Below are 22,477 nucleotides of genomic sequence, written 5' to 3'. Positions count from 1 at the left end.
AACCATTAACCTTCAAGTTCGCTGTGTCCATGATTGCAGCAGGCTTGAAGGAAAAATTATGCTGTGCTCTCTGTGGACAGTCCTTATATGCTCTTGGGGGCAGGCATGACTGAGTCACAGGCACTGCGTGTAGCTTTGATATATCTATTCAGGTTTTGGGGTCTTTAGGAGGTAAACACCCATTAAGTAATGGTTACATTTCTATTTCATGGAATGTTTTCTCAAAATAGCAACTATGTAAGTTAACATTACTGCACCTTGTCCCGACCCCTTCAATTTGTTAAATGAGTTGAGCCATTTATACAGATTATACTGCACATGACATACTTTATTGAAATATGAAGTCATACATTTGCATCATAGAATTCAGCAAGCCACATGACTATGAAAGATCTTGAAAACAAATCATAGTACTCAATTTTTTTTAAATAATGCTATATACATGTGAAACAAAAAAGCTAAGTAAAACAGTTTTGATTGCAAGACTGACACGAAAGAAAAGAGTATGATTACTAAAACTTCCCATTACTATATCTTTATTTTAATGATATAAAAGAGTAAGACAGTTTTTAACTCATGTCTGCTATTTTCTACAGAGTACAGTTGCTCTCCACAAAACGCCTGCATTTCATCACTTTCAGGTATGTCTCCACTTTGTGCATATCTTTCTTAAAACAACTTAAAAGCCCATAATTTTTAAACACAGCATCATTGTTTCTTAGGTTGACATCAAACATATCATAAGTGAGCTTCAGCAAAGTAGAACTTCCAAAACCTCCTTCACCCAGATCCTGAAAAAAAATATATATAATTGGTACTTTCCCACGTAGTTTCAAGTAATTATATATGTTTTGAATCATGCCAACATGTCTATAGTGGTTCTGAACTTAGGGACTATATTGGCATAAGCCATCACTTGAATGGTATCACAGTGTTAACAATTTCATATTTTGGCATATCAATAGTAACACAATGGTATAGGACTAATACATGCAGCTGTATATCAGGTACACCATAGTGTAACCATTAACCTGTCCCCTACAACAGTCTTACCATAGTGGATGTAAGAAAAGACTTGTTTCCTCAATGTAATATATACTAGGCTATATATTGTATTTTATTTGTCCACTATAGACTGAGGGCATTTTTTTCAAAGCATTTCCTCATTCTTCAATGAACTCCTATTTTTTGAAAGGACAAAAAAAAATGTTAATGCTACAAAATTAGATACAAAACACACTGAGAGTGCTTAAGAGAACTTGAAAGATATAACTTAGTTTTAGTTTTGTAAAATCAACAGGCATTTTACTCTAAAAAAATAGGAGTTAATTAGACTGGAGAAACGCTTTGAAAATATGGCCCTGTGTTTTAGATGGGAAAGATTAATGGATACAATCTGTTATTCCTGATGTAGGTAGACATCAGACTTCAGAGGTCCTTTACACATCAGAGTTCTAAAAGGTCATCAGGATTTGATGACTGAATGATACAGTTTCTAAACAACAACAAGAACACATTTCTTAAGATAACCTTTATTTCACACCCATACCAAGTTGCTTTTTAAGTTAATTAACCCAGTTTAAGGGACATGCAATATACAAAATAAATGTAATTTAAGAGGAAAAATTAAATATGAAACAGCTTGAACTTAATAAATAACCAATGCCTTATCATCACTGCAGAGTGGAAAATAGGGCTCATGGTGCCATATCAGGACCCCTGTGCAACATTTTTGAAGAATTTGTTGCCATTGCTGGTAATGCTGATATTCTGATAATATCCCAATGGTACTTTTCATAATTTCAGTCTTCAATTATATCAGTGTGCGTGACTAGTATACTACTTTAGGTTTGCTTGCTTACCCTCATGAGAGCCACAATACCTTCCTCCAGATCTTTCAGTTTCTCAAACACTCGGTCGGAGGTGCTGAACACCAGGCTATTGGTGAAAACACGGCTCAGAGACTGCAGGGGACTAATCCAGGACTGGATGAGAGCCAGGGAAAACTGAAGCAGCTCCACGTCCTAAAGAAAAATAAAGGAAATGGATGGATCAATAGCCTTCAAAGAACAATCTTTGTCTTCAGTTTCCATGTCTTTAATGGTTTGTGAAATATTTCCTTGATCTTATCAATCTCCAAAAGTTTAATTTAATTGTTGTCTATACACATCTAAGTAATTTTCCTCACCTGGGAAAGAGTTTGTTATGGTACCTGGTGTGAGGGGGTGATTAGAACTGCAATGTGTTATCTGTACAGACCAGTTCATTCTTTATAGTGCAATGGTAAATAAGAGCTTGCACCTTTATTTTAAACAGAAATTAAAAACTCAGTTAAAAGCTAAGTGGTTTTAGTTATTATCCAGCTTTCTTAATCTATTTTGTTGTATTACGTTAGTTCAGGACATGGAAACAGTGCTATAGATCAACTGCTTCCTCCTGATATCCGCGTTGTAGGCCATATGGTCTGATTACAGCTAGACTATTGGAGTGAGTTTAAATTATAGCAAAGGAAATGATTAGGAACTCAAAAGCTGCAGCAATTTGTATCATCATATTTGAAATAAACCAAAGATCTTCAACACAATGGAAATGGAGACCAGTGAGGATGTTGCTAATTATAAGAAGATGTAAGAAAATTGATTTTAAAAGCCTTGGTTAGCACTCCTTTAATTCTTCAAACTATAATTCAATTACTTACGAAAGGAGCACTATTACACATCACAGATAGCTAATGTATTTGTACTGTTATCTCTAGTGTGTGTGTATGGCAGAGTGGCTGAGCTTGCACCACATGGTTTCAATATGGTTAAAGCACTACAATGGCTACATCGAGGACAGGAGACTCACTGATCGCTGTTGAGCCTCATCTTTGCCGGTGGGCGCAGGGATGGTCTCGGAGTAGCAGAATGCTGACGGGGAGTTTTTGCTGGAGTGACGCTGCTCATCTGGAACATAGGTACGCTCCTTTATGAAAACAAATCAATAAGAAACAATATTTTAAAAAGACAGAAAAATATAGCAAACATACTTTTTATGTATAAGAAATGTAACTTTAAATGTGGTTGTCCCTCTCAACCTTTAGAAAGGTCTATATTAAAGGAATCAATAGCTCCAGTGTGCCTATGTATTTGTACTGTACAGCTCTGGCCAAATGTTTTGCATCACCTAGAATGTTAGGATTAAGACAACAACAAAAAAAAAAACCCTATATGAACATAAATTTATATATTTTATTTAACATCATATGATCCAAGAAACTACAAAATGATATCACAAAAGTCTAGTAGTACAGTATTTCATGTTAGATTCTGAAATGTCACATTTTTCAATTTTCAGTTTTCATTAAAGTTTTGATCAAACTGTTTAATGAAGAACATACCTACTGCATACCCAGTGCATTGTCAATGGGAAATTTGACAAGTGGAGGAGGATACCTTTGTCCCTACTGCTAATATTAATTTTGATGGATGTAAATAAATCAGTCTGCTGACTTTCTAGTGAAACAGAGCGCACATGATATTATAGAGAGACGCCAGTAATTTGTATCTTGTTTGTGATTGGGGGACATTGTAGCTAGTAGTTGAAGGTGAAGCAGCACCCACTGAATTAGTGGCATACTGTAATATGAGATGTTTTTTATCCTCTTAAATTCACATTCATAATTATTTTTAACATATTTATATTCGGTCCTAATTTTAAAATATTCGGCTCAAGTTGAAGTCTAAAAAGCTGATGGGGAGGTTTATTTTTATAATTAACAGTGGATCTGAATGCAGACAATCTTTAACTCTATTAATCCTGCTGGTGGTCTCTATCAAGGGCTGAAAGGAGGAAAGAAATTGTTGACCCCATTTTTAATTAATTTTAGATCATTCAAATCAACTGCAGTGTTTTAAAATAGTTGATTTCATATACTTACAAAATCTTTGTAAATGTCCGCAGCTAGCTGATGTAGGTACTGAGCTCTGAGCACAGCGTTTGTGAAAAGACTGGATAGTGGAATCATAGGGTAGGCCCCAGACTCTTCAGGGGAGACCAGCAATATAACCAGCAGCACTGGACACAGAAGCAGAGCTGAAGAGAAAAAAATACACTTTATTTCAGTTCTGGAAAATCGACTTCCAATGTGCATAGAAAACACTTATTAATACATTAAACCATAACTTAAAAATAAAAGATACAACTTAAGTCATGTAGGCAAACGTTTCTGCTAGTGCCTTTATCGGTGTAGGTGTGTGTACTTCCCTCAATCTGTAAATACAGTAGTGAAATACGTACAATAAAATGTTATTTATGTTTATTTCGCACCATAAAACACGGAACTGAACAAAGAAGGATAACATTTGTAAAATGTAAACAATTCACCTATATTTAATTACACCAACATTTATTTATAGCTAGTGCAAATATTGCTCTAGATTGCAAGGCTTTGAACAAAGTACAATTAAAGCACTATGAACCATGAGACCTTCAGCTTTACCATTTATTACACTTATATATATTAGTCTTATCACATGTAGCACTTAATCATTTTAGCAGACTTCAAACAAAAAAGAAAGAAAAAAGCGCTTTTCAGCTGAAATAAACATTGGTTTTACCTGATGCCATTTTTCAGTTTTTGTCCAATAGACCTTGTCTTCCAAAGCTTTCAAGGTGTTTGTTTGACTCCTGGTAGATTCCACTATTTATACGTCAAGATCATATGCATAAAGTAATGTTTCTGTCGGAAAACACATATCGGCTTCCCTTTTTTAGGATGAGTGAACAGCCTTATTAAATAAAGTGCGATTTGCACTGAATATATTCAGTGTGCAATAGATGTCATGGTCACAAATACAGATGTTTAAACTTAGTTTTGATGTAAGGGGAAAATAGTAAATATTTTCACCTGCTTGAGTCTTAAATGCAAATGCCAAAATATTTATTACACATTGATATAATAATAATAATAATAATAATAATAATAATAATAATAATAATAATAATAATAATAATAATAATGTTTCCAGTGGTTTAGATCCTACTATGTCACCTGGTAGACTATTCCATGCATTTATAACTGTGTGTACAAAAGTGCTTCCTAAATTCCATTCTAAACGTACTCATAGCTGATGTCATTAAGTCTTGGGATCAGTCTAGTTGTCCTTCTCTCTACCTTCTCGAGTGCAATGTCTTTTTTTGTAGTAGGAGACCAAATTAATATTAATTATTTAGTACGTGTCCAGTCTGAGTCCTGTCACCTCCAGTGGTATCAGGACATATCAGGACAATTTAAGTCCCTGTCAAAAAAACATGAAAGCACTGCACCTGGTCACTTTCTACTGGCAAACATTTGTTTTTAATGCACTTCCAGGTTTAGCCCCATCCTCTTGCGATTTAGCCCCACGCAAACTGCAATTGATTTAAAGCACCAATTTAGAACCGTATAAGGCCCTATTTCAAATATAAGATCCTCATAAAAGGAAAGGAACTTTTAGTCACACTTTTAAACTGATCATATTACATTTATGAGACAAATAATACAATGATTGCAGACAAACGTGTCACAAATTAGGATTCCAATTGAGTTTGGAACCATAAGGCAAGGGGCTGATCTGGTCATGAACTTTGTATATAACAGGATCTTTTAAATACTTTACTTGTTTAGCAATCAGACAGTTGACCTCGAAAATGTCTGTAGAGCGTCAAGCCATGGGTGGTAGGGCTTCAAGTTTCCACTCTACTCTGGTGCATTGCTTAAGTGTCCCTTAATGTTTTTAGTTAAATATTAACATTTACTAAAGTATTGATATTTGAACACGATATAACAAGATAACTATCTCATTTACAGAGATGAACTGACGAGAATAGTTGGGAAAAGCAATATTTATTGTTTATAATTAATTTATCATTGATGTTTCACCCCAAAATATTGCCCAATATTGCATCCTATTCACAAAGCTTCAAAGATTAAGTAGTGGGGTTCTGAAAAATATAGTGTTATACACCCCCACATGTTGCTACAACTGTTTAAATAACATACCTGTAATTTTTCTTTTCATTGTTAACCTCCTGACAACTATTTAGACTTATAATTTTATCGTCTGTTTCAAAGCTGTTTTCAAAATGCTCACTCTAGTGCACTTTGGTTTGAGCACTGTCCTCTTAAATCACTGCATGAAGAAGTATTTAAAAAACATAACAAGTGCTCTGGCTTTTCTGTTCCTTACCACATCATGGATCGTTATTGCTGTGTTACCTGTTTGACAATGTGGGAAATAATCCTTACACCATCAATGCACTGGAGTGTACATTTTGAAAAGATATTTGAAACAGAATTTTAAGTTATAAGTGTAAAAAGTTGTCAGGATATTAATAATGAAAGGGAAAATGACAGGTATATTATTTAACCATGTAACGCTATATTTTTTTGGAACCCTGCTACTTTAAAGTCATCTAAATATGATTTTGGGGTATATATTTTCAGAAGACCCATATTGATGACTTCTAATATACAATATTTCTCTTCCCTGTGGGTGCTCTGATATTCCAGAAGGTCACTGACCAAGCGTTGCACATAATGAGGTCATATTCATGATCAGTATCTTGTTTGCTCATCTCGCCTTGTCCTTTGTCAAACAGCAGCTGTCTAAGGTGTCAGTGAAAATAACTGGTGTTCAATATTCAAATCATAGAAAGCTGAAATGTCAGAGAGTCATGAGAATGTATTTATGTTTGTTGCAAATGGAATAAGAATATGCAGAAACATAACAGAATTTGATATGTTTATCAGCACATTTAAAGGATCATCTTGGGGCCAGGAAATGCTGCTTTATTTATGAATTATTCTATTTGCCTACCTCAGTAAATATCTCTCAGTGTGTATGTATAGTGGGCCGCAAATCCCATTTTGGACGGAAGTAGATGAATAAACATGTAAACTTCCTAATTTATTTTGTAAATAATTGCCCAAATCCTGCTTTGTATGGTGAAGTACAGGTTTGCAGTTTACAAACAACATAGTCTGCTCCTGATTGTAAAGTAGCGTTTGACTTGGCAGTGGGATTGGAGGACACCCACTGACCACCAGTTCTCCTGAGCTGTTGTAAGGAGTTTCACTTATATGGTCATTCAAAATTGGGGAGAAAAATAAGGATAAAATAATAGTAGGTATCAGCATGCTATATGTGGCTGATCTGTTGGTTTTGTCTGACAATGTGACCAAGATGTTGGGGACTAATCAATTTATTTAAACTGTGGTGGATATTTTAATGATTTTAACAACAGCAGCAGCATTTAGATCCGCCACCATTTCATTCAATTGAATAGATCTTGTTGGGCCATATTTTCAAAGCCTTTACTCCAGTATTTAATTATTATTTATTTCTTAACAGACGCCCTTATCCAGGGCAACTTACAATTACAATTGTTAGAAGATATCACATTATTTTTACATACAATTACCCATTTATACAGTTGGGTTTTTTTACTGGAGCAATCTAGGTAAAGTACCTTGCTCAAGGGTACAGCAGCAGTGTCCTCCACCTGGGATTGAACCCACAACCCTCCAGTCAAGAGTCCAGAGCCCTAACCACTACTCCACACTGCTGCCCCAATAGAATTAAGTTCTATTTTTTGAAAGAAGAAGATTCCATGTATATAAAACAGAACTGAGAAGCAAAAAGCTTTCAAGCGCTTTAAAGGCCATGAATAGTAGTACTCACATTATGTGGTTCTAATTTTGTAAAATCAGTAGCTTTTTTTCTCCTTTCAAAAATAGGAGTTAATTAAAGACTGTAGTAAACGCTTTGGAAATATTGCTTGATGTGTGTTATCCAATAGAAACGTCCAATGTACGGTAAGATGAAATCTTTCATGAGTAAAAAATGAAGGTTGTTCCTATTTGATAAATAAAGATTGTAAGATGACAATCACCCTGTTCCTAATTTCTTTCACTGGAGGCCAATTAATATAATTTAATCCGCTATTGCATTCAGCCAAGTAACAGTTGAAGGTAATTTTGTGTTGTGTGCTGGCATGGTATTATGGGTGTGTTGTGTGGTTTTTGTACATATAATTAGCATGCAAAACCATCAGATAAAAAAAAAAACTTTTTATTTTAAAAAAAAAAACTCAATAAAACACAACAAATAGGCCTACATCAAAGTTCATTGCACACAGTATAAACAACTAATGGAATACAAATATAAGAATAGATGTTACAGTAGGAATTTGGACAGTGCATTTGTAATAGGCAAAAAGGATGGCTTGCTATTATTTATTTCTTAGCAGACGCCCTTATCCAGGGCGACTTACAATTGTTACAAGATATCACATTATTTTTACATACAAATACCCATTATACAGTTGGGTTTTTACTGGAGCAATCTAGGTAAAGTACCTTGCTCAAGGGTACAGCAGCAGTGTCCCCCACCTGGGATTGAACCCACAACCCTCCAATCAAGAGTCCAGAGCCCTAACCACTACTCCACACTGCTGCCCTTGATAAACTATAGTAATGATAATTCCAATTCAGTAACTGCAGTTTTAAAATCCATTTCCCTCTGCTTAATTAAGCTCTGTGAATCTTTTCACTGCCCGCTGCCCATTGAATTGATATATAGTTCAACTTTTCATTTTAAAAAGTACAGCACTTCCTTCGGTACCACAAGATCCCAAAAATCCAAACACTAAATAAAATGTGAAACAGAGTATTAGGGTGTTGATTGAAAAACGGATAAGGGCGTCTGCTAAGAAATAAATAATAATTGTTTATAGGAAACTGTAGATTGTTGTTTGTATCATAGATAAATGAATACACATAACTTGTTTTAATAAAGCATTACAAACACACATAAACAAGCATAACACTCAGTAGTAAAAAAGATTTATAAGTGTGAAAAAAATATTACCATTTTGTTTTTGCTGACATTTCTCATTCTCCAGAAATGTATTTTATAATTTCTAAAAGGACCATTCACAACATTGAAACAGTTCCCTTATTTACTAAAGGGAAACTGTTTAACTCTGCCACTGCATTTTAGGTTTTTTTGCCTAAATGAGAGCTTTCTATGTGAAATTCTTTCAAATTGTATGTGAAAATATTGAAAATAAGTAATTTTTACTTTAAATATAAACAGCCTACAGTTTTAATAATCATGTTATCCTGAAAATAAACAAAATATTACTCCTATGTTACCTGATAATAAATGATTTTCATATGAAGTGACAGCAATTCCTAATCTTATGCATTGGTGTCTCATATTGTTTTCACAGAGATTGCCACCCTGTACAGATTTATAGCAACCATCTACCATGCATATTCCACATGAACCTATAGCATACTCATCCTACTGGATAATTTATAGTTTATACTTAGACTAGAGTCCATTTTTCTGTCATCTATCCTTTTAAAGATGTTTGCAGTCATTCTGAGTGATTCTTATTGCAATTATTAAAATATCGTGATTTAAGATGGGTCCTTTCTCCTGCTCTTCAATTCTAGTTACCAGCCATTGATGTATGCAACATAGGCTAGATCATCCAGAGTGTCTGTATAGACAGCCAGCACCCTCTAGTGATCTGCCACTTCGGAATGAGTTTTCTTTAGTTTTTCAGGTAAAACATTGCTGTGTAATAGAAGGTGCTGGTTGAAACTAATATAAGGACCCCTTTGGTTGATCTAGCCTGCCTAATAAATGTCTAGGGCAGGCAACTAGAACTGAAGGGCAGCTCCTGAACTCAAAGTAATCATTGCAAACATCATAAAAGGCAAGGGAACAGTAAGAAAATAAGAATATTTAATTTGATGCTACTGTAAATAATTTAACCAATACGACAAGAGGGAATAAAGGCAAGGGCTAAAGACTGAGATACACCAGGCTACTGGGATCTCATGTCAGAGTCTATTTCAGTGACAGTGCCATGCAGATTAAGTCATATTTTGATAGTTTGGGAAAATCCAAGTTGAGCACTGCAGGTGATGTACACCAGGAGAGACAACTCCTGGCTGGTTTGTGTAAGGCAAGTTGTTCATGTTACCCCCCACCCTGGCCCCACCAACACCCCCTTTCCCAAAATTGTCCCAGTGACACAACTGATCCAATGGACACATTTCAAAATACACATCGGTAAAGTAATTCCTCATTCTTGACAAGGATGCTCTCCATAAATCCACTTGGCCTCTCCATCTCTCCGTACAGTAACAATACCTTCATATGCATTTTCATTCTCTTCAATTTCCAAGCCCTGTAAAATAACAGTACAAGTGCAGGGGATTTAAACAGAATTAGTTACACCTTAACAAAATCTTTATTTGCAGTACAATTCACATTATTTTTGAGACTACTAAAAGTCTACCATAGACTAACTGATAACAAACAGAAACAAGCATTTGACATGTTAAACATGGTTAAATAAGGTACCTCGTAAGTATGTTCTTCCTCGAGTTCTCCGTTATCTGATTCTGCATCGTCCTGAAAGGTAAATAACTGATTTAAGTATATTTGTACTGTTAATACTGATGTGTTTAATAGAATATGTAAAGGTTGAGATTGTGATTTAATTGTGTCACACTTTACTTTTTGTTTTCAATTTTTTATTTACCATTTTGACATGGAAGTTTCCAGTTGGGAAAAAGTGTATGATAGGATATGGCTTGTTATCAGGTACCAAGCGTTAGGAAATGCAGATGTTTAATACCACAAGAGCCAATGACATAATTAAAAAAATCAAAAATAGTCAAACCCAGTGGCAAAATTGGGGCCATCCCACACATCTCAAAACACCCTGCTTAACTAAACTAGTTAAATTATTACACTTAACTTGCTGTGTTGTGCTTTTGTTAGTTTTCCCATGTCGACCTTTAGGCTGAGGAACGAAGTTTAAACAGACATATCTGACACATGTGCTCATGTGAACCCAGGCCTCCAGAGGCGACAGCTTCTGTATTAGCCCACTCTAACACCAAACCACAAGGATAAACATGTTTAAAGGCACCACAGGCCAACAGGGGTTATGTGCATTTACCTTGCTTAGATTCAGTAGAAATGGAACACACCCGCAGGCTAACAGGAGAAAGCCCTGTATCAGAATGATTGCATCCTTCATTGTGTTCTGACTGGTGATTTCTTCTGGTTGAATACGAGCTTAAACATGAAAAATACATTAATTAACATCTTGTATTAATAAATTGCACTAGCATTTTACTTTTAGTTAGGGGATTCCTGGGTTATCAGAAATTATTAATCAGTTTGTTTTTTTTAAATTTTTGCTTAGACACAATTTGACTCACAGAATTGTAAGAAAATACCTTATAAAGTTAGATAGAGGCTTCAGTAGTAAATGTGTTTTACATGGTTTATGTTATACTGTATCCTATATGTTCTGTTAACGTCTGTTACCTTATTAACATATTTCAAATCAATAAATAAACCCATACGGAAAGAAAATATATTTTTAATATTTTTTTTTTTTTATGAATGGGAAACATGTTAAATATATGAATAATGTATGTATAACTGTGGCAAAGCGCCCCGCCCCTGTGTGCATTTGTGTTATGTGTATGTATGTTGCGTGCGTGTGTTAATGTTGGTGTATAGATTGGTACACGGGATATAAACGGGTCTGTGTTTCACGTATATTTAAAGTGTAGATTTGTATTTAGGCACGAGGAGAGCACAAATCACTTCACGTGCTGGTTAAATGTAATATGTGAGCACGGGGTTGCACAGAATTAATTCACGTGCTGGGATTCAAGTGAATAATTAATTAGTAATTGAATCCCAGCACAATAGTATATATAGACGCACATTTCTTGCACTCAGGGTTAGGTGTTCAGAGAGTGGAGAACGGTTGAGAGAGAAGGAGAGTTAAAATCGTAATCGTAAATATAATAAGTGTTTTGTTTGTACTCACCGTGTTTGTTCGTCTCCGTTTCACCTGTGTGTTAGTGTTTAGTCCGTTTTGTTTATATGTTTCTTTTGGCGCAAGTGCCGTGTCCTGTTTTTGTACTGTTAAACCTTTTTATTTTGTTAATAAACGCTGAGTGCAGCCATTGCACTCAGCTCATCATCACAACCACTGTCTTTGTTTGAATTCCTGATTCTGGTCTGACGCCACCCACTCCGGCCGTCTTTGTGACAATAACCTCACCATATATTTTCAACATATAAAATAAATATATGGCTCCCAAATTAAATTAGATATTTTTCATGTATTTTTTATACATTACTAATTCATTGTATTTAACTGACAAAACTATATGTTTTACAATATATTGTTATAAATATATCTTTGCAACAAACTTACCATACATTTAAAATATATTATGTTTTTGCCTTACATTCGTCATACATTTTAAAAACAATAGTTATGGATGCTTTTTAAATATATTAAAAAATATATTAAGCAACAAATTGGTGTAAATGTTTTGGAACTGAATAAAAATACATTAAGAATGCGTTCATAAGTTTCCCTGAAACGTATAAGGATGCTAATATGTGATGCTGACCTTAGACATTGATTAAACATTGATAAAAAACATTAACTAAATATATGCCTTACAGTACATAAACTATATATTTAATTGTATTGAACCATGCATTTACCTTTTTTAAATTTAATATTAATCAATATATTTATTATAAAAGCATTAAATATGTATTTGTCATATATAGATATTGCCTGAGCGGACTCATGTAAATTAGTTGCTTGCAAAGGACGCTGGGGGTTGGGATTTTTTGTGTGGAAACTATGATTATTTGTTGATTATTGTAAATATTTGATTACTGTTTTTGTGATAATTGTTCAAGTCATTGTTTTACATGTTTATTGTTCATTTGGGAGTAGTTCTGTGATTTGTTATTACTCTGTGAAAATCACCCTGAGAGGTGTGTGCAACCGTAAGAGTGGGGAGCTGCCTGTGCGCATGTGTTTGTGTTAGTGATAGATGAGTCACTGATCTTTGTAATCTCTGCCAAATAAACAAAAAAGAGCTGCTGTTGCTTTCTTGTTGCTACCTTTATTAAGCCATAAAGGTGCTTTTAATTGCCATGCTTGTCTACAATATTGTTTTTTTTTATTATTATGTACCACATTTAAGCACATATATTAAGTTAAATATTTCAAATGTTTATGTATTTTTCTCATCTGAATTTTATATTTCTCAATATATTTACTTTATATTTTAAAGCATTAACGATATATTTACCATATATCTCATATATTTTTCATATCTAGAAAAGGGGTCGATTTTGGTGTATAAACAATGTATAAAATATATTGATAATATATTTTTAATATATTCTATCTAATTCAAGAATGAGGTTAGGAAAATATAAGATTGGAGGCTTAACGTTGTGCTTGAAGCACTTATGAAGCCCCCATTTGAGCTCTTGCATTCAGCTGAGCTGAAATATTTATCTTTGAAAGCGACTTTCTTGCTTGCAATCACATCCTCTAAGTGGGTGGATGAGATGCAAGCCTGGTTTTGGAACATTAAGGGCGGCTTCAGGGTCGGCCCTTATAATCATAGAGGTGAGTAGAGCCTTGCTACCCGACCAGAGCCCGACGGGAACCAACAATAAGTGTCGGGTTCAGGTCGGATGTAGTTTGTATATTATGGTTCGGGGTCGGGTCGGGTTAGTGTTATCAGCGAGTGGATTATGGCGTTTTTCATTTTAAGTGAGTATTTGTTTTTCTTCCTCTGTGTGCAAGTGCTTCTTAAAACTCACTTCCTGCTTTCACAACCTTTGAAAAACCACTCGCCATGCACCATAGGTTCTTTGAGAAATGACCTCTCTTAATATCATCTCACAAACCTGCATATTTGTTTTGTGCAGCTTGTCAAATGCTGTGTCAGCATACTTTACTAAGTAACCACAGGATATAATTAATTTCCAACGCAACTACAACCAATAATTGTCTTGGCTGATAAACTGACATTTTGTGCAGCTTGTCAACAAATGCTGTGTGGGCGGTCTTCACGAGATACAGTTCAGTTGCAAAACACCAAAGTCACCAAATTTTACAAATGCACACACACACAAAAAACACCAAGTGCAACGCCTAATAGAGTACTCTCATCAGTCGACAATTCATGCCTTTTTTAGATAATGACACAAACTCTTTCGTTCCAGTTAATGATACAAAATGTATGTGTCCTGTAGTAAACCATATGGATTTGTTTAAATGTAAAGAACAACTAAATATACAGTATTGAAACAACTCTCTTTAATTCACCATTCGTTTTTTTTTTGTTCTCGCACTTGTAATATGCTGTCATCAGCAAACGTGAAACCCGGTTTATATCATGACCTGCTTTATATCACGAATTATGTCTGCACGGCAATCATGATATAAAGCGGGTCATCTGTATATAGGCTGATGGAGTTAAAAAATATATATACCATAGTTGTGGTGTAATATTGGTTGTTGAACGTTAATTTAGGGGTTTGATATGATATAGGCTTGTCCAAAATGAGCATGCGAATTTGCAAGAGTATCTTCTGTGTTGCTATTTATGGTAACAAAGTGTTGAAGAAGCCTGTTGTTGTCTTCTTTTAAATCATGCAGTGGTGAGTTTTCCCTCAATTTTTTAGTCCTAAGTACTAGGGTTCCTCATGGTAACATTCAAGGTGGCCTTGGCCAAGCCTTGTGGCATTCCAGTTGGTCTGCAATATTGCCTTGCGACAGCTTTGGTATTTCTACCCATGAGGTAATGGTTACATTTTGTACTTGATAGGAAAAGATTATTATCATAACCCTGGTTCCCTGAAATAGAAATGTAACCATTAACCTTCAAGCTTCCTGCATCCATGATTGCAGTATTCTTGAAGGAAAAATGATGATGAGACCTGTGTGTGCGTCTATTTATGCCCTCAGGGGCGGGCACGACTGTGTCACAGGCTCTGGCGAGCAGTCTTTGTTATATCTATTCAGGTTACAGGGAACCAGGGTTATGATAATAACCTAACATTATCAGTGCTTTTATTTTCTTCTTTATATATAAGAAATGTGAGTATATTTACCATGTACTTTTAGCTCAGTCCCAGAACCATTTTTTGTATTGTTATTGACTTTAATATCGCAGTAGTAAATTCCACTGTCAGCTCTTTTGACTGTTGTAATAGTAATCATAAATTTGTGTATCGTTGATCTATCTGACTCCTTGATTCCAGCACTATCATTCGAATACAACTCCTTGCCGTTTTCTGTACTTTTCCACCATTTCACTTCTACTGCATCTGGAGAGTCAGTCTTGCAGTAAAGAAACACTGTGGCTCCACTTCTTATTCCCAGGAAACGTGGTGATTGCACAACATTGAAGCCTGCTTCAGAAACAAATGAGAAACACACCATCAGTCATTAAAACATAGGCATGGTATTCCATCCAAATACAGTCTTATTTCATGACCCATTCAATAAGCGAGACAACAGCGAGTTTAATCATTAGAATACTTATATAAGTGAATAACAGGATAGGTGTGGCCCAGGATCTCGCTTTCCGATCTGAATAGACTATCATCTGAGTACCAATTTTGGTGATGAACATCAACCCCCGGTAGAGATAATTTTTTTCTGTGTTTTTGGGACAAAAACTATACAATTTTTTGTCAAAAAGGGACACTTGTGACACCCTGCCAAAATGGTAAGGTATAGATCAAATCTTTTTGGTAAAAAACTGACACATAATCTGAGGAACACTTCTATTTTAGGTGGAACACATTCCTCAGCCATTTCAACTCAAAAAGTCCCAAAACAGCTAAAAAAATGACTCTATGTGCCCTTTGACCTCTGATAATGTCACATGATCATATACCCCACACTATGACATATTAAATAGAAACGCTAGTCTTGTTCAATGCACGGATACCACTTTTGTGTTAATCCAATGTGTAACTCTAGTTACTGTCATTTGTCTTACCAGTACACCTAACTTTTTAAAATATTAATTTCAGGTAAAAACTGACTCTATTTTTATTTTACCACATTGCCAATGACGTACCCACCCTAGAAGGATGTATTAGGACCCTGTCTGTCTCAACAACACAGAAAAAATCTCTACCAGGGGTTGAGCTTTTTTAAGATTTAAAGCTCTTTTTAATTCAGATGATAGACTAGTAAGGAGGTGAGATCTATGACAGCTGCCACAGGTTAATCAAAGGAGATGTATCTGCAAAGGAGGTGGCAGGGAGGAGGAAGACAGAAACCTCATGACAGAAAGATGTTGGATGCTTGTATAGCAAGTCTAATCTTTAACATGATCTGGTAAACCAATGAGAAAAGAAGTGCCATCACACTTCTAAAACAGTGGCAAGCCTTTCATTATTGTTTGACTCTTATCTCAATCTCTAATGACATTTTCAGACATGGGACACCACAAACTTCTTGGCAAAAACAATGAAGTGCAGTTTAATACATAAAATTATTTTATTTTTTACTAAAATCACCCCTGCATAAGGAACAGCAAGTTGTTTACAGTTTGCAGCTGCTGTTTTTCATTTTCAGTGTAAAAATTACTTCCAGCCTTCATTAACCCTTTACCAGCTGGTCCAATGGACCCAGTTTCATGTGTTACCTTTATTTAGTAATAATTTCTCAGAAATGTAATTATGTAACCTTTAAGCCTTCAGTTGGTACAGTGTCATGGCAGGTGTCAAACCGAAGCTATAGTTTACAAATAGAAGAACAGTCATATCTAGCATCACACTTAACATATGAAACCAAACATATTCATTGTAATTGCGTTCAAAATAAAACTATTGTTTATTTTGTGATTGAAACCCAAACATTCATTGGACCACGATGACACATTTTATGACACATTGGGTGGTAGGAGAAAAAGTGATTAAGAAATTAATCACTGAAAATCGATTATTTAATTTTATTTTTAAACCACTTGCAAGAGAACGTTGGAAGAAAAAATAAGAGAGACACTTTTTTGACCGATGCACCCATTATTACCAGTATGCTTTCTGCTTTACTGGTCACTAATCAGAGGACATTTAAAAATACTTTTGCACGAAATAAACTTGAATTTATATTGGCATCTTAAATGGAAAACCTACAGCCATTTATCAAATGTATGACTTCTATCTTTAGAACAAAGTGCAGTAGTTCTGCTTCCTATTTTTTTACCAGATGTACAGGAAGTCACTGCAGTAGTTTGAGGCGCAAACAAACAAATCAGTTTATGGCTAACAATATGTATTTCTGATTATAGTGTGTGGTTTTTTAACATCCTGATTAAATACTATAAACCTCAGTTTATAGATGCAGGCTCTATTTTTATCAATTCAATTCTAATTATAATTTTAAATTCATAACTCCTCCAGTAAATGTAAGTGTGGCAATGTGCCCCGTCCCTGTGTGCATTTGTGTGTTGCGTGCGTGTGTTAATGTTGGTGTATAGTCATTGGTACACGGGATATAAACGGGTCTGTGTTTCACGTGTGTTTAAATTGTATATTTGTATTTAGGCACGGGATTGCACATCACGCACGTGCATTTAAAATATAATATGTGAACACGGGGTTTCACGTAATGAATTCACGTGCTGGGATTCAAGTGAATAATTAATTAGTAATTGAATCCCAGCACAAACAGTATAAATAGATGCACGTTTAGTCACTCGTGGTTAGGTGTTCGGTGAGTGGAGAACGAGTGTGGAGAAGGAGAAACTAAGAAATAAGATAATAAGAAAGAACGTAAATATAAAGTGAATAACTGTCTCACTCACCGTGTTTGCTGTCTAGTCTGTTTTGTTTGTCTATTTATTTTGGCTACCAGTGCCGTGTCCAGTGTTTTTGTGTTTCAAACCTTTTTATTTTCTGTTCTGTTTATTAAATGCTGAGCGCGATCACGCGCTCAGCTATACCAAAACCCCAAGTCTCTCTGTATTCCTTCCTGCTTCTGGTCTGACGCCACCCACTCTGGCCGTCTTTGTGACAGTAAGAAATGTAGATTTGTATTTATTTATTTGTTTATCAGCAGGAGGCACTTTAAAATGTCAGGTCTGGTTTACATTAGGCAATTATGAATGGCAAAATATTCGGTTCTACACTTGGAAACTTTTAAGTGCAATTTTGCAAGCAACTATCACCAGTCATCTCATGTGAATTCATCATGGCAGCATATTGATGATAGAGGGCACAGACAAAAAACATGACATCATAGCATGAAATATTTCCAGCAATATTGCTCCTGCATCAATCCCTATCTCTTGCCAGTAGCCATGCTCAGTTTTCCACACTTGGCAATTCATGTTCTGGCAATCATTACTGTTAACTGGCAAGCTGATCAATTTTACATTAAAATATAACCCTGTTGTATCTTGTTTCCAAGATTATTTTTGAAACCTGTTACTACGTTCAAGAAAACAAAATGGATCATAAAAACTTTTTTTGTTTTTTTTTGGTTCAGGGAATGTTAGATACTAATGTAAGAGATGAAATTGCTTCACTCCACACTGGAGTTGGTCTATGCCCTGGTTTCTAATACATACTTGATTACTGTAGTGGAGCTGTCACTGGAGTCTCTGTGCTACAAGTATTTGGATATGAACACTCTTCTGTTTCAACATGTAATGTGTGTCCTTGCTTCTTTACAATGGCTGCAAGATCCTCCAACTCATTTACAAGGCCTTCCATACTTCTCTAACCTTGGGTTACTAATCCTAAAACTGAACTGACTCAGGGCTACATACCTCCAACACTGGAACTCCTTGCGCTTTTACATTTCGCATGTCTAACTTAGTGGATTTTGTTGTTGTTGTTGTAATAATTAATCTTAAATCAGTCTTTTTTTATCCCCTAAAGTATCTAGCCATGGATCCATCCACAAAAGTGCGGTGCCTCAGTGTTTTTTATAATAAAATGCTAGATGTAGGTATTTCCTGTAAAATGAGCGTAACAAAAACATCATTAAAAAAAAGAGGAACTATTTTCCACCGTGGGTAATAGTTACAGTTGTGCCCACAGAGTAAAATATAGATCCTGATATATAATGCCGTACTGCTACATCTTAAGTTGCCTTTTTACAGTGTTGTAGCGACACACTGATTTCATAGCTTCTGTCCCTACAGTTTTACAAACAAATATCTTTGGGGAATGCAAACAAAGTACAGCTATGGCCAAAAGTTTTGCATCACCTAGAATTTTAGGATTGAGACATAATAAAAAAAGAGGAATATTAATTTATTTAACATCATGTAATCAAGAAACTACAAAATGATATCACAAAAGTGTACTGGAAGCCATAATGTTAGTACAGTAGTTCATGTTAGATTTCGAAATGTCATATTTTTCCATTAAGTATATGAAAAACTACAAAGCGGTATGTAATTCAATATGTTAATGTAACATTATTCAGCAGGTTTCATTTGACTTTATGAAGCAAAATGTGTTAATTATATAGGGTGATGCAAAAGTTTTGGCCATAGCTGTACATTTCCACTGCTTTCTGCTCTAAAAAATTGGATAATGTTGTAAAAAAGCAGTTTGAAAGTGAACATGATTATGGACTTTTTTAAAAAAAAAATTCAGTTTAATAATATTTTATCCTTTTAGAGAAAGGTGAGCAAAAATATTGCTACAAAAAAAAATTAAATAAATCTACTAAAAAAGCTTCTTGGTCTAAATACATTTTAAACGTATCTCTCGTGTCACAGAAAGAACATGCAAAAATGTACTGTATCATGTTATGACATATAATTGTCACTTTCAGGATGAATAAAATCAAGAGTCATGCAGAGGTGATATCACCAACAGATGGGAGATGGTTCTCTTTCCAGTATTCATTGCGCTTAGCCATGGTTTATTAATACAATTTGTATCTCCATTCACATATGCATGTTTCTTTGCAGAAAAATATAGAGGTCGACATTTACAAGGCATTTAATCCCGTGCAAAGTTGAGCTATATTTTTCTAAAATAAATAGCAAACCGGTGATGTTGTAAAACTAGCTATGAAACATTTATTTATTTCCTTTTTTCTTTCCTCTAGAACAAAGTGGTGCAAACCAGATAGAAAGTGTATTTATTGCATATGACCCAAAGAATAAAATTAATTCAGCAGTATAAACCTAGCAAGAAACAACATAGATGCAGGAAGGACCACTTTAATTATTAACAATAGTTTCTTGATGCTTTTATACCCACACAATTACTTTTTAAGCTTGGTTCTTGCACCAAAAAACTCTCCTTAAAATATATTCATCCTTAAATCTTAATTTTCCTTTTGCAATTAAGTTTTCCAAAATACCTAATTATGTCGGTACACAAAACAAATCATAGTGCTTGTAAATTACTGGTTCTTAATCTGCAGGTTATTTACGACAGAAAGCTAGTGCAAAGTCTTTTATTAATCTGAACAAATGCACTTACTTGATAAATTAGCCAGTTGGAAAACAAAACATCCAAAGAATAGGCAACCATGTAAACCAGAGAATGCCATCACCTTTCTCAAAGTATCTTTCAAATCTTCAATCTTATTCTTCAGAAGTGGGCAAAAACACTGCTGTGCACCCCCTGCTGTGATTAATTCTGCAAGGCACAGTGATCATATTCGATATGCTTGGTTTGCACTTCCTTTGAGTTAAAGTTAGCTACAGTTGGGACTGTCCCAGGACACTGATAATCATCTACCTTTAAATAAATATAGTTTAGGACTTTTTACAGTAATGCTTAAATAAACTTAGTACAATTGTTTGATGTTTCGACCAGAAGACTTTCTCAATGTCTTCAACTTTAAAATGATGGATCGACAGTTTTGTTCATGGCTGATATTTTTTTTGTCCCACGTTGGGGGGGGGGGGGGGGTTTGCAAGATAAGTATAGGCTTCACCTGAATCAAAGTGAAACTAAATAACAAAAAAAAGATAAGAAACTTGTTATTCTAATAAAATTTTTTACCTCTTTAACCAGAGATATACTAATACCTAGAAGCCCCGCAGCTGTCTTTCTGACGGCTGTATTCAAAACACTTTAATAAGATTTCACTGGTCACTTACAAGGGCTTGAGTAGTGCAGAATAAGGGGGATTTAATTTGAGGAACGGGGGTGCTTATATAACATGGAATTAGAGACATAAAGCTGGACAGCTTGAGATGAGAAGAGCTGGATATATGACGTGAAACACTCTGAACTCTCATGTCTCACCGGCTCAGGCAGCATCCTCTGGCTGCTGGGCGGCTATTGAGAATGAGAGACAGAACAAATAAGGACAAAGCTCTCAGTCCAGGTCGGATCCAGGCAGCATCTCGGCTGCTGGACGAACAAGGAGAATGAGAAGACAAACATAAAAGCCACTCTTGATGACATAAAAGACAAAGGGATAGATCCGTCACTACTCAGTGCAGCATCCCCAGGCAGTGTGGCTGGCAACTGGGCAGCATGGAGAGTTAGGATAAAGAGACTCGGCCAGCTAGCGCATGAGCTGCGACAGAATAGTTGTGGCTGGGGGTCCCCTCTAGCCAGCGAGGAACCGCGGGGGACGACAGTGACTTGGGCAGGAGGCTGACCCACTCCCCCCCCCCCCCAAAAGAAAGACCCCCGGCTCCCCGCAGCACCGCACCGTGAAGATAGGGAAAAACCGCTGAGCCACACACATAGATAAGAGGAAGCTCTAAAGAAGAGAAAATACAGGGAGGTTAGTAATGATGACTAGGGATTGGAGGCCATCTGCGCTGTGGAACCCCCCTTCGGTGGACCTGGCGCAGAGGGTGCCCCCACTCCGGGCATACTAACAAAGGACTTTTGAGCTGCTGCAATGTCTGAAGGGGAGGATCTGATATAAGACTCAACTGCTGAAGAAGACCAGCGGCCCATGTTTTTGATCAGGTGCTGATTGACTCCAGCTCGTGCTGCAGAAGTGGCTGCTCCAATCCGGAAAGAGTGAGAGGAGTAGAGTTTTGAGGATAGCCCAGTCCGAGTCAGGAGGGAGTTGAGGTGAGAGTAAAACCAATGTCTTGTAATAATTGTTCTTGAGAAGTCGATGAAAAGAGGATCGAGGCGAGGTACTTGGTTAGAGCAGAACTTAGCAGAGCAGAGAGAAGAGTCTTTTTTTTTTTAGAGTTGGACGTACTGACCTTGACGAAGCTGATCTGTTTCAGAAGATCTGATAAAGAGGATGAAGTGCCCCCCGGGGACTTGGGTGAGGTCAGAGCACCGCAATCCTACAGCTGGGAAACTTGCGGATGATGGCACAGAGAACTCTGAGCAGCGTAGGAATCCGAAAAAAGCAGCTAAGCATAGCGCTTCCATAACAATGTCATCGAAAGGAGTGAAGCATCCACGACGGAGAGTGGAGATGAGGAGAAGGAGAATGTCCGAAGAAATGGGCTGTCTTGAAGTGGAGGAAGGAGAGAGGCTCTTCTCCATGCCTCGAATCGTCAGGTGAACCTCAGGAATGGAAAGGAGTGGGGGGGGTGGAATGGACTGAAGACGGAACTGATACTGGATGCCTGATATGTAGTTCCTGATAGAGGAAGGAGCCAGGT

General features: G+C 36.0%; 2 protein-coding genes across 2 annotated transcripts; both read right to left on the bottom strand.

Moving 5' to 3' along the window:
• Positions 1-339: 339 nt before the first annotated feature.
• Positions 340-4,682, bottom strand: LOC117433528 (somatotropin-2). Its single transcript, XM_034055852.3, has 5 exons — positions 4,599-4,682; positions 3,920-4,074; positions 2,848-2,964; positions 1,863-2,024; positions 340-791 (listed from the first exon to the last, which is right to left on the bottom strand). Exons 1-5 carry the CDS (start codon positions 4,606-4,608, stop codon positions 591-593), a joined length of 645 nt encoding a protein of 214 aa, XP_033911743.1. The 5' UTR covers positions 4,609-4,682; the 3' UTR covers positions 340-590.
• A 3,435-nt stretch (positions 4,683-8,117) lies between these two features.
• Positions 8,118-20,499, bottom strand: cd79b (CD79b molecule, immunoglobulin-associated beta). Its single transcript, XM_034055549.3, has 5 exons — positions 20,364-20,499; positions 15,009-15,311; positions 11,008-11,126; positions 10,404-10,454; positions 8,118-10,227 (listed from the first exon to the last, which is right to left on the bottom strand). The coding sequence occupies exons 1-5, from the start codon at positions 20,431-20,433 to the stop codon at positions 10,123-10,125; spliced, it is 648 nt and encodes a 215-aa protein (XP_033911440.2). The 5' UTR covers positions 20,434-20,499; the 3' UTR covers positions 8,118-10,122.
• Positions 20,500-22,477: the final 1,978 nt, after the last annotated feature.

The sequence above is a fragment of the Acipenser ruthenus genome, chromosome 33 (assembly GCF_902713425.1).
Source record: "Acipenser ruthenus chromosome 33, fAciRut3.2 maternal haplotype, whole genome shotgun sequence".
Classification (NCBI taxonomy): Eukaryota; Metazoa; Chordata; class Actinopteri; order Acipenseriformes; family Acipenseridae; genus Acipenser; species Acipenser ruthenus.
The sequence above is the reverse complement of the archived record's forward strand: the minus strand, read 5'-3'. Positions and strand labels throughout refer to the sequence as shown.